General features: G+C 41.6%; 1 protein-coding gene across 2 annotated transcripts; it reads right to left on the reverse strand.

Moving 5' to 3' along the window:
• Positions 1-220: 220 nt before the first annotated feature.
• On the reverse strand, positions 221-9,205 carry LOC121880145 (FK506-binding protein 2-like). 2 transcript variants are annotated; one of them, XM_042387236.1, is made up of 6 exons: positions 9,105-9,205; positions 3,615-3,812; positions 2,777-2,946; positions 1,793-2,027; positions 1,170-1,333; positions 221-409 (listed from the first exon to the last, which is right to left on the reverse strand). In XM_042387236.1, the coding sequence occupies exons 2-6, from the start codon at positions 3,806-3,808 to the stop codon at positions 366-368; spliced, it is 807 nt and encodes a 268-aa protein (XP_042243170.1). In that variant the 5' UTR covers positions 3,809-3,812; positions 9,105-9,205; the 3' UTR covers positions 221-365. The 2 variants fall into 2 exon arrangements, with proteins under 2 accessions (XP_042243170.1, XP_042243169.1); XM_042387235.1 differs by lacking the exon at positions 9,105-9,205 and adding an exon at positions 4,283-4,382.
• Between the last annotated feature and the right edge of the window lie 4,200 nt (positions 9,206-13,405).

Here is a 13,405-nt window from a genome sequence, read left to right on the forward strand (position 1 = left end):
ACCTGCGGCTAGTTTTGGGGAAAAGATCTGTTGTCAAAACATATTGCTTGTCAAATATCTCCAGTGATCACGTGTACCAACGGTAGTACAATTGTAGTTCTTATTTTTTTTTTTAGCACGATGAAATTGATGATGTACAGTACGTTGCTGAAGGAAATAAACAATAAAAGGTAAAAAAAAAATCATTCACTGCATTCACAGGCTGAAATAAAAGATTACCTTGTAAATAAAGTTTAATCATAGCCCAGCTAATGATATATGTATAACAATTTATAAACTAAAGAGCAGTAACATCATATAACAAGATAACAAAGGTATCACTGGCACTGTCAAACGAGCATCCATCGTGAACCATCCCACACATCTTATTCGATCTTCAGGAGTTGGATGGTGAAGATGAGAGTTGCATCTGCAATACAAAATATTATTTGTCATAATTTCATAATTATAATAAAACATTATACTCATATTATATTAGTCAAAACGTGATGACTAGTAGTACATTGGTTGTATTAATACTAACATTGAATTGTTTAAATTGCCTCTCTTTCAATATGACGCTACGATAAGAACAACTGGTCCTCCTCCGCACAATGTTTTACTTGAGCTGTACTACTAACAGTAAACTCAAAGACAATGCCCCACTATAACGATGGTAAGCCACGATTAAACTTGTATGCGTAGTCTACCCATCACATCTATAATAAATTATCCACCACAGCTGTGCTAAGTGCCAAACACAGTTGTGGTAGGTGTTCACCACAGCTGTCCTAAGTTTCCACCACAGCTGTGTTAGTTGTCTACTACAGTTGTGGTAGGGGTCCATCACCACTGCTACAGTAAATTTCAAACACAACTGCAGATGCTCACCACATTAAATTTGTAGTAAGTGTCCATCACAGTTGTAATTAGTGTCCGCCACCACAACTGTAGTAGTGTAAGAAATTAGCTTTGATAAGTGCTCACTGCAGTTGTGGTAATTGTCGACCACAGCTGTAGTTACATCTAAGCAGATGTAGTGTCATGTTTGTATTAAGTGTCCAATACAGTGGTGGTAAGTCGCATAAAGTTGTAGTGTCTAACACATGTTTATCACAGGTTTCATACAGATCAGTTTCAACAGTAGTAACCACCACAGTTGTGAGGAGGTGGGAGGGTAGAATACGCACCCGGGGGTATGACGTTGCCGGCGCCAGTCTTGCCGTAGGCGAGGTGCGGGGGGATAATGAGGAGTCGGCTTTCGCCGACACACATGCCCTTCACGCCTTCATCCCACCCAGGAATCACAGCCCCCTGTCCGAGCTGGAAGGTGAACGGCTCCCCGCGGTCCAGACTTTAGGGGAACAGAGGTGATGGTGACGGACTTACACTCAAGTGTGCTCAAATACACGCACATATTTAAATATGAATAAATGAGTACAAGCCTTATTGTTATTCACGGTCGAATTGTGTAGTGGATGTAGTGTACCTGATAGTGTACAGTAGGTAGTGGGTGTAGTTGACAGCGTAGTGGATGTAATGTAGATTGTGTAGTGGATGTAGTGTACTTGAGTGTACAGTAGGTAGTGGATGTAGTTGATAGCATAGTGGATGTAATGTAGCTTGTGGAGTGGATGTACTGTAGCTGATAGTGTTGTCATGGACATAACCTATGAACTGCCCCTCAAAAACAAACCTAAGCAATGCCAGGTTGTCCAGCTAGTTGATTTATAAATCATCTAAAATGTACAATTTTTCTTTCTAACATAAAATCACACTTTAAGAACTCCAAACAGATCCAATATGTTCTTACCTGGAGTCAAACTTCTTGGCATCGACGAGTTGGCCGGTGTAATGTACAGTAACATTGTCTCCTTGCTTGGATACGCTGGAGCAAATCGGGGGTCGCACCAAAGTCTGTGATGTCAACTTTGTTGGAGCCTTCGGTTGCTGCCCGTCAGGCTTGGGGCGGCGCTCAGGCCTCTCCTCCACCGACACCACCTTGTCTGGCAGTTCCGTCAGTTCCACCTCGAACGTCAGTATGGCACCTACAGTACAGTATGCAAGATAAGTTAGATGTGTAGTAAATGTTTAAGTGCAGGTATTGCAGTGCATGTGGTCATGTAAATGTATTGTACCGTACATTAATCTCAAATTAATGCTTACATTGTCCCGCTCACACACACACACACACGCGCCAGTACATTGGTTCAGCACATAACTATTGTCTATGAAGTTCGATAATATTTCTAGCCTATTTAGAGATGAATCCATTCCTAAATATTTGGTAAAAAACATTGAGAGTTCGTGGACTGCCATTTTCTTACTTATAGCAATGTGAATTTACGAAAAGGTTATTACGCCTATTCTTTTTATAACTTTAATCGTGCAGACCTACCGGGACCTGTCAGGACCTACCCTCCGAACTACTGGTTAAGCAGATAGCTATGACTGGAGCTAGCTTATCGATTTTACTGCAAAACATTCACCAATATTTATTGTGCAGGCACACTTTTAAAATAAAGCAAATATGTACTTTTACTCCTTACTCTTCTGGAAGACGGGGCACTGATCGTGTGCTCACACGTTCCTCTCGTCATAGTCCTACACATTTCTCCGTCACACACATTCTCTTTGTCCCTACACAATGGTACTATACATCTAATACACGTTCCTCTTCCAACACGTTCTCTCTTTTTAAGAATTCTCTCTTCCTCTTAGGCCTCAATTTTCCTCACATATGTGCTCCTCCCCCTTTTGCTACATAAGCATGGGCAGATGTGAGCGCTTGCCTCACCTGCTGGGATAACATTGCCGGCGCCCTGGTCGTTCGGGTTGAGGTGTGAAGGACGAGGGAAAGTGAGTCGACGTCGCTCACCGACACACATTCCCTCCAGTCCTCGATCCCACTCCTTGATCACTTGGCCAGACCCCAGTCGGAACTCGAAGGGCTCTCCGCGAGTTGAACTACCATGGAAGAAATTATTATTATATTAAGTTCACCTATCAGCGATGCATAATGTATGCTAAAATATTACATGGAGGAGAGTATAAGAATAGCGAAAAGCTAACGATGTATATCAGTGCGTATTAATGCACTAATATAGGCAAGTTGTAGTAATCATTGGTGGTTATTTACGTTGATGGTAATGAATAATCTTTTCTAGACCAGCAACATAGTACAGAGAAGACTTGCAGTTAGAAAGTAATACGAAAAACATTTAAGTCCTTGACAATCGTTTCAAACCTGAAAATTTGTCTCAAACCTGAAAATTTCACCCTTTAAAATATATATATATATATATATATATATATATATATATATATATATATATATATATATATATATATATATATATATATATATATATATATATATATATATATATATATATATATATATATATATCTAAGGTTATTATCACATAAAGTAACTTCTGGGAGAATTTATCACCCATAACTGACATAATTGTCAGTTTTAGCAACTATTTTTTTTTTTTATGAATTCAGTGAACTTCATGTTTACACGATGTTATGAGTTATTAGTTAACAGCTCACAATAATTACACTAACACGGTGATAACTGGTACTGCATAAGCATAAAGGCTATACTGTCTGTAAATAATATAGTTTACCTCTGGTCGAAGATGCTGCCATCAGCGAGGCGGCCAACATAGCGGACCTGCACCTTATCTCCAGGCCCAGACTGAGCACGACACACACTAGGCCTGCCGAGCACTTCCACCCTCAGCTGTCCTTGAGTCAGACTCGGTTGCTGTGCACTCACCACCCAGACGCTGACCACCATGTAGATACACGTACGCAACATAATCCTTTAAAATATAAGACTTTGTACTAAGATTTATGTAGTATCATGAATGTGATAGATACTGATAAATTACTAATATACTGTACCTGTATTAGGTTCTGGTGCCTACTCTGGAAAGTCAGGGTGTGAATACGTGGTCAGGAGTCTCAAATGATTCAGTTAATTTCCCCACACAATACACAGCTGACACACTGTTACGAGGAGTATCGAGATGCAATATTATTCCTTGAAAAATGGGTGCCTAAGAACGTTTAACTATAATTATAAAACAATTAATCCATCTGGGGTCGCTGATGACCGACATATGTAAATATCATTAGTGTACCAAAGAACAACTACTGTTTTAGGATATATAGCAAACAAAAAATAGGAATTATATCGTTATGAAAAGAACATACTTGGACGTAGTATAAAAAAGATCTTTTATAATGTTAATCCACATGAATCAATACACTGTACACTGTACTGACGTACCCAAGTTCAGTCCAGGAAGTATTGTTGTGTTGACGTCTCGAGAAGTACTGGTAGTGAGAGTGCTTACGGTGGTCTCGACCTCACTTTCACTCGACTGTTTCTTTCGTGAGAGAAAGTTGTTTTGGTGAAGAGAAAGTAGTTTGTTCAGTAGATTTAAGCGACTCACGACAACTTGGGTAATAGAATACGAAAGGGTCACATCTAAATAAATGTTATTCCGTTTTTAAGGCTTTACATGTCATGTGGTGTAATTCTTACGTTTTGAAAAAAAAATCAGGGAATGAACTTCTTTTTATACATTCAGTGGTTACTAACCTACCTAACTGCCGCAACATTTCCTAAAATAACGAAGAAGTCGTATTTAAACCACTGGGAATTTCATGATAACACTTAAACATTGTATGTGTTTTGAAAGAATCTGGTGTAGAAATATTGTTCCAATCAACCGTTATCACCCTAAGCCTATCTTACTGTTTTAACTTGCTTCGCCCGTTAGCAGGGAAGGGGTTGAGTCATATCGGGGAAATTATGTGGCGAAATGTGAGTGTCCCGTAGTGAGGATACAGTGTACTGTAGACGGCTCACTTGGAGGCAGTGTGGCTGATACTGACCGTCCTTCACTTACCCAACTGTAAACATTATACAGTAGGTACCGATTCACAACTGGGTGGACCAGGGTTCCCTTAATGGCGTGAACCAACAACCAATAGGACAGGAGGCAGGCGCTACATCCACTAGGGAGTTGCATCCCTCTGTTACACCCAAATGTTTGTGTCACGTCCGTCTGTTACACCCAAATGTTTGTGTCACGTCCCTCTGTTACACCCAAATGTTTGTGTCACGTCCCTCTGTTACACCCAAATGTTTGTCACGTCCGTCTGCTATATACATATGTGTGTCGTTCTTGTTACACTCAGATATCTGTGTTACGTCCCTTTGATTCACACGTATAAGTGTGCCACGTCCCTCTGTGGCATTTAAACATTTGTTTCCGTGTCTGTAGGAATATTTGGGTTAAGTAGACAGAGCATTCGAGCACCCAGACCACGCTCCGTAACACGTTAAAGTATTTGGGTCGTACTTATCACCCGAACCCATACAACAAATTATCAAGCTTTAACCACTGGGAGTTTGCTTAATTTTGACATAATACACATTTCTTATACATACTTTAAAGCAAAGCCCACATACCGTAGTATATACATTTCGCGACACTATTCACGCGTTAGCCTGAGTATTTAAGAGCAGTCATAAGAAGCACCTGCGCATGACGCCAGAAGACGAGAATCAGCTCGATTTCTATTACAGTACAGGGTAGACGCACTATGTGACGTGCTTTTAATGGTATGCTGAGAAATCATCATGGTGTGATTTTAAGATCTCTAACTTCCTGACATCTTGTTGCTAAAGTATGACACATTTGTCACGGGAAAAGACGTGATTATCGTAATCAGATGGTAGGCGTCACGCTAGAGTCATTAGTCTCACTACAGTGTTTGGTGTGCTTCGTGGTGGCCTCAGATGTCATTGTAGGTTCACTCTGTGCTTATATTTCCTTTCTGTCTTATATAATATTTCAATTCAGCGAATTCTATTTCTAGTTGTAAACATTTGATAATAGTAGAATTCATAAGCGAGTGGTGAGTGATACAATTGTTATCCATAACCCGTCGGGAGCCTTTTGCTGTGTGTCGCTACTGTGTCAGTTACTTTCCCAAGATATTAAAAAAAATCTTATTAGATAAACTTTTAAAGGTAAATTTCATCATATTACACAGTACTGTATATGTGTATATGTTTCTGGTTCCACGGATTGTAAATTACTTCTGTCTATCGAAGGTGCTATGAACATTAGAATAAGTCAGATACTTGGTAATGATTATAATTCAACTTCTCTCTCAAGCAGTTGTATGTGACGGTTTTTCTTCAAACTATTGTTACCACTAAGATTAAAATGCATTCCAGTTAGAAAGTTTTGGGTCATACTGTATTGAAATCCCTTTTTTGCTATTTCTCGGACACTATAGGTAATGATACAGATACATGCGAAAGTATTTAGTTATGTGGACACTCATTCGAAAGCGTTAAAGCCGAATTTAATAATCAGCTGGGAGACTATTTATGATAATTCTACGGTATCGAAAATAGAAATCTAATACTCTATAATAAAGTGAGCCATTCTCACACTGGTAATGATATAAATCCAGACTAAATGCCCACAGATGTACCGAGGACGACCCTTCACTCTCACGATCTCTCTGTCGTGAGTGTCAATCCCACGGGAAAATGAGTCGACTTTTTCAGAATTACTTTAAAAATGATGTGATGTTAAGACGATATTCTTTATGCTGACGTGATGTTTGCAGGATACAAGATGGTGATCGAATCTTCACATATAAAATTTTATTTGATTACACCTTATTAACAGTACTTGGCTCTGGAAGTCTGTGTTATTCAAGTGACTGAAGAAATTGGAATTCATTGCGTTGAGCCGAGTAACAGGTTAAACCCATTCGATGAGATTAACACATTGATTTACTGAATGTAGGTTGGACAAGAGTGAGTAAAAGAGAAGATGGGTAGACATGAATTAGAGAGGGGGATTAGCCGGGGTGAGTGAGGGAGAGGGATGGGTAAAGGGGTTGGAGGTGAAGGATGGGCAGGGGTGGGTAAGGGAGGGTAGGAGTGGGTTAGGGAGGGTAGCGGTGGGTAAGGGAGGGCAGGGGTGGGTAAGGGAGGGTAGGAGTGGGTTAGGGAGGGTAGCGGTGGGTAAGGGAGGGCAGGGGTGGGTAAGGGAGGGCGAGGTACAGGTCAATACCCTACACGTCACACCGCAGTACCTGGAGGGTGTTGGCTCATCACCTGTGTTGTGTTGCACAGTCTCACCTGCAGACACCTTAATAATCTTCCACACCTGGTGACGCATAACCTAACTATCTCAACCCCACACCTGACGACACACACACACACACTTTACACTCTCTACGCTTACATGAAAATACGCATTTGATTATCTCTCCACACACCTGACACTTACATAACCAATTACCTATCCCAGCACTTGACAACACACACCTGACTTATCTTTCTCCACACACCTGATAATACACATCAGGCTATCTCTCTCCACACCTGTCGATTTCTCGCTCACTTGACGACACACATGACCATCTCTCCCTTCACTTGATAATACACACCTGACTTTCTCTTCCCACACCTGTCGACAAATGCCCAGTTGGAAGCAACATGTACAAGTCGAGTCACTAGTGCAAAAAAGCCAGTCAAACAGGTAACTGAGGATGGTATAACTGGGAGTGTAACTGTTAATGATGAGACGCTGACATGACTCTTGAACCTAAGGCACTGAATTGACGATCATTACTGAACTGGCTGTTTCATCTAGCGGTAATGAACTGACTCTGCTTGACTGTTAAATTTGGGTTCCTGAACTGACTGCCTGTGCTTCACTGTTAAATCTGGCGGTAATGAACTAACTGTGTCTGCTTGGCTGTTAAATTTGGGGAACTGAACTGACTGTTAAATCTGGGGCAATGAACTGACTCACTACTGAACTGACTGTTCAATCGGGGATACTGAACGGACTGTCACTGCTAAACTGACTGGTAACGCGGGATATGAAATGATTATTAATGCTTAAATTCTAAACAGAGTCAACGTACTATTTACAATGCCATGTTGAACTTGCTGAAGTTAACTGTTAGTCGTGAGACATCCAAGTAACTTGAGAGTTAAGACACTAAACTAACTAAAAGTACTGCGAGCCTAACTATTGCTGGCACGGGTGTGGGTACGTTTAAGTATTAGTAAGTTACATTGTGCAGTACAAAGCAACTGCAGTACTATGTGTGTGAATTAAAATACTACCGCCTCTTACTGTTTTTGTGGTTGGAAAGAATAATATATTCTAAACGCATAATGAATATGGTAAATTATGTTGAGGGCAAACGACGTCTTAAATGAAAGAGAAAACTACCATATTTCAATTAATTTTCATTGACATAAGAACATAATAATGGAGGAAACTGCAGCGGGCCTATTGGCCCATACTGGGCAGTCCCGTTTACACCCAACCCCTTTCGCTCATATATCCGTCCAACCTATTACTGAAGCTACCCAGCTTGGTCGAATTAATGATGATGTTTGGTAACTTGTTCCACTCATCCACTACTCTATTTACAAACCAGTGTTTACCTATATCACGCCTAAATCTAAATTTGTCTAATTAAAAATAATGCTTAGAGTTCGTTCCTGGTTGAATAATTTAAGTACCTTTGTTATATCACCTCTGTTTAGCCCTGACTTCCACTTGTACACCTCGATCATATCGCCCCTCACTCTACGTCTCTCGAGGGAGTGCAAATTAAGATGCTTTAACCTGTCTCTGTACTCAAGGTTCCTAATGCCCAGGATTAGTCTTGTAATCCTCCTCTGTATGCTTTCTAGAGATTCGATCTCCATTCTGTAGTACGGTGACCAGAGCTGAACTGCATAATCCAAGTGAGTAGGGTGATATTTGGTGTAGGGGGAGACACAATGGTGTGAGAAGACATTTGGTGTAAGAAGACACTTGATGTAGGGAGACACATGGTATATGCGGACACACATGGTGTAGGGAGACACACATGGTATATGCAGACGGTGTAGGCGGACACACATGGTATAGGGAGACACATAGTGTGAGGAGACACATTGCGTGTAGGGATACACATTATGTATTAGGAGACACAGTTGGTATAGAGACACGCTTGGTATAGAGACACACACACTTGGTGATGGCAGGCATGCAGCAGGAGGTACTCACCTAGCTGGTGCCGTCACGATGTTCAGGAGAGTAGTGAGTAAGTGAGCTTCCCCACATCCCACGTTTGGTCACACACACACACACACACACACGTTTGATTATCACATTATTTCGCACTATTTCACTTTAGTGTCGCAGGGCAATGCCGAACTTTTCTGTACATACTAACTGGGTAACAGAGTTTATGTTTTACCGGTACTTTGCTATGTGAAATCATTATCCTCTATACTGTAATTAACTCAAACTTTCAACTGCAGAACGAGAAAAAAAATACCCGTGGAGTTTGACTTCATTACTACTGCTCGGCGGAAAAACAGTTTTAAAGAACACCATTTATAGTGTTTATTTTGCTTATACAACTTAGTCGACTATTAATTTTTCATATCACGACAATACAGGTTGATATGATGATTGCAATATTTATTGTACTTGAGAGTATTGAGTGAATTTTTTCTGAAGTTACAATGACCAGCAATATAAGGTAAACGTATAGAACTTCATAAAAAATCACGAGAAAGTTGCTTACGTGGCAGTATGTGAGATAGCATGCCTAGTGCATGGAATTAAGTGTTAGAATTTTCAGTAAAGATTATTAACATGGCACTACTGTAAACAGACAGAACAAAAATATAAAATAATTTGACAATAACTATTTACACAGCGAACGTAACGAACATTACAGCCCGCAGGCACGACACTGTGTCATCTGTATGTCCCGTTATTTGCTGGAAGAGTTTTCTCCAGCAGTTACAATTGCGTTACAAAAGAAAATGGAAAACGGCCTGTACAAGGGAATAGGAGGAACTAAACTAAAAATGGCATAAACATAACATTATGATAATGATTTGAAAATAATTATTAATATCTGGAATTTTAACAAGAAAATGGGGTAAGATGCTAATTAGTGGGAATATGGTGTACGGTTGACTTGGGGAGTGTGGTTAGGGGAACAGTCTCCCGGCCCAAGCTGAGGAATCTAGAACAGTATTGGTGCTACAAAATAGCCCTTGATTAAATTATCAAGAACAATGGAGGGATCCTACACAGGCCACTGGCCTCCCTCCCTCGGCATGGCCATCTCTAGTGGGTGGCCATTCGATAAATTGGGTAAATATTTTTCAGTATGTATAGGACATACATTGTAGTTATACAATATAAACATAGTGCAGGTATATAATTAATGCATAGAGACAATGTAGGTATGTAAGCAAGATACACAGCCAAACTGTGGAATGCTCCTCCTTCTTCTGTGTTTTCATAGTCTTACAATTTGTCTCGCAATGAAACATTACTACGAAACAACCTTGTAAAGGATTACCAACACGGTTTTATGCCGGGGAGCTCCTGCTTAACACAATTACTAAAGGTATTGGATATTTGGACCCATATTCTGGAACGGGGTGGTAATATCAACAATATTTACCTAGATTTTGCCAAGGCTTTCGACAGTGTACCCCACGAAAGGCTGAAAATCAAACTGGAAGGGTACGGAATTCGGGGAAGTGTCCTAGCGTGGATAGAAGACTTTCTACATGACCGCAAGCATTGTGTGGTGATTAATGGCACGAAATCATCTTCCGTACCTGTCACAAGGTGGGTACCACAGGGCAGTGTATTGGGCCCGCTGTTGTTTGTTTGTTTCATAAATGACATGCCTGACATTGTACACTCCTCCATACAAATGTTTGCCGATGACGCCAAGTTATTTCGGGAAATAAAAAACCAAGCGGACTGTGAAGAGCTGCAGAAGGACCTCTGTGGGCTCCAAGAATGGTCGAAGAAATGGCTGCTGAGATTCAATGTCACGAAGTGTAAGAGGATGCACCTGGGGCGTACCAACGGTAAGGAGGCGTATCATATGTCCCAACGGAATGAAGAAACTGCACTATTTGAGACTGAATGTGAGAAGGACCTAGGTGTGTATGTTGACAATGAGCTGAAGTTCTCGGGCCATTGCGAGAAGAAGGTAAATCAGGCAAATAAATTATTGGGTCTTATAAGGTCGTTCAGATATCTAGACGGTCCGTCCCTCGTAACGATCTTCAAGAGTGAAGTGCTTCCCCATCTGGAGTACTGTCACCCCGTCTGATCCCCGGGATATGCTAGGGACTGTCAGTTGGTTGAAAATGTTCAAAGGAGGGCCACCAGAGTGGTGCCTGCACTTCGGAACCTCAGCTACCCTGAGAGATTGGAGCGCCTGAACTTGCCTAGCTTATACTACAGACGGGCAAGGGGAGACCTAATTGAGGTGTATAAGCATCTCAAGGGGCACTACTCAGTCGAGTGTCCTTACTTGGAGCTGGCGGGCGCTCGCCCCAAAAGGGGTCACAGCTCAAGATTGAAGAAGCTTTAAGTCCAGAAAACTGTGAGGGCAAACTTTTTGGAGTGAGAGTTGTGAACTCTTGGAACAATATACCAGAAAGTGTTGTGACGGCACCGAGTGTGAGCTCTTTCAAGACAAGACTTGACCAACACTGGAGCAGGTTCAGGTACATTCAGGGGCCGGTGCATGCCCAGTGCTTGCTAACAGTGCGTAACAGAGACGTGACCGATTGCCCAAGCCGCTAACGAGTCGATCATTTGGTGAAGAGGATAAAAGAAAAGGAAAAGTAACAGAGACGTGACCGATCGCCCAAGTGGCTAACGACCCGATCAGTGGTGAAGAGGATAAAAGTAAAAAGTTGGTTTTCCGGCATCTTCGCGGTGTAGATTAATATAATCTTTTTCTTTTCTATTCTTAATTTCTTTTTACTCTTATTTTTTCGCCTCCTAGACCCCGTTGTGGGTCGATGACCCGTGCCTGGGTGGGCTAATTCCCCATAAAAAAGCATTCAACCAATGGTAGAGTGAGCCGATCCGCCAAGGAGACCCACATACATGGCATGCCGGAAGCCGTACACTCCTCCATACTAACGTTTGTGGACGATGCCACGATATTCAGGGAAATTAAGAACCAAACAGACTGTGAAGAGCTACGTAAAGACCTCTGTCAGCTTCAAGAGTAGACGAAGAAATGGATGCTAAAATTCAATGACACGAAGAGGATGCACCGAGGTCGTACAATCAGAAAGGAGGCATATCATATCTCCCAACAGAATGCAGAAACAGCATTCATAGAGACCGAATGTGAAAAGGACCTGGGTGTGCATGTTGACAGCGAACTGAAGTTCTCGAGTCATTGTGATATGTTCCGTTCCTCGTTACTTTTATCCTCTTCACCACTGATCGGCTCGTTAGCCGCTTGGGCGATCGGTCACGTCTCTGTTACTTTTCCTTTTCTTATATCCTTATTAAGCTCTTCAAATGTGAGGTGCTTCCCTGTCTGGAGTACTGTCAACCGCGTGGTCCCAGAGATATGCTAGGGACTGTCAGTTGATTGAAAATGTCCAAAGGAGGACCACTAGACTGGTGCCTGCACTACGGCTCCTCAATCATCCAGAAAGCTGTGAACGACTGCAACTGCCTAGCTACAGGCGGACAGTGGTAACCTAATTGATTTTTATAAACATCTCAGAGGGCACTACTCAGTCGAGTGTCCACCTGGAGCTGGTAGACGGCCACCCCACTTGAGGTCACAACTCAAGGCCAATAGACGTCGTTGCAGTTTCTTCCATTCTTATGTTTTAATGACAATTATGTTGGCTGGTGATTGATGGTAAGTACGTTGGCTGGTGATTGAGGGTAATTATGTTGGTGGGGGGGTTGAGGGTATGTTGGCTGGTGATTGATGGTAATTATGTTGGTTGGGGGGAGTTGAGGGGATGTTGGCTGGTGATTGATGGTAAGTATGTTGGCTGGACGTTGGGAGTAAGTTTCCTCGTCAACATGAAATTTAATTTTAATTTGTTGCTGAGGATAGGGAACAGCTTGCTCATTTAACTCTCCTACGCAATTACATACATTTCCACGGATATTATTCCTCATTACAGTGATATCTCCGTTAGCCAGAACAATTGGTGCAGAGCACTTCCAGGAATGAGAGATTTCCGGGTAACAAGACTACGTACTCTCAAAGCTGGAATTTTCCAGAATTTTTTGGGTACCGGAAATTTTTTCTTGGAATTTCCAGAAAATGAGCCTGATTTTCATCTCTCAAACTTGGAAAAATATCCCCCATCCCCTTAATTTTCCGGGTATCGGGAAATTTTTCTTTGAATATTCCGGAAAATGTGCCCCTAGAAAGATCGTTCCCAAAGCTGGAATTTTCCAGAAAATTCCGGCTTTGGGATCGATTTTCCGAGAAAATTTCAATTCCGGCTATCGGAGAGTTCCGAGTTTGAGGGATTCCGGCTATCGTTGGT

Source organism: Homarus americanus, unplaced genomic scaffold (assembly GCF_018991925.1).
Source record: "Homarus americanus isolate GMGI-L3 unplaced genomic scaffold, GMGI_Hamer_2.0 scaffold30108, whole genome shotgun sequence".
NCBI lineage: Eukaryota > Metazoa > Arthropoda > Malacostraca > Decapoda > Nephropidae > Homarus > Homarus americanus.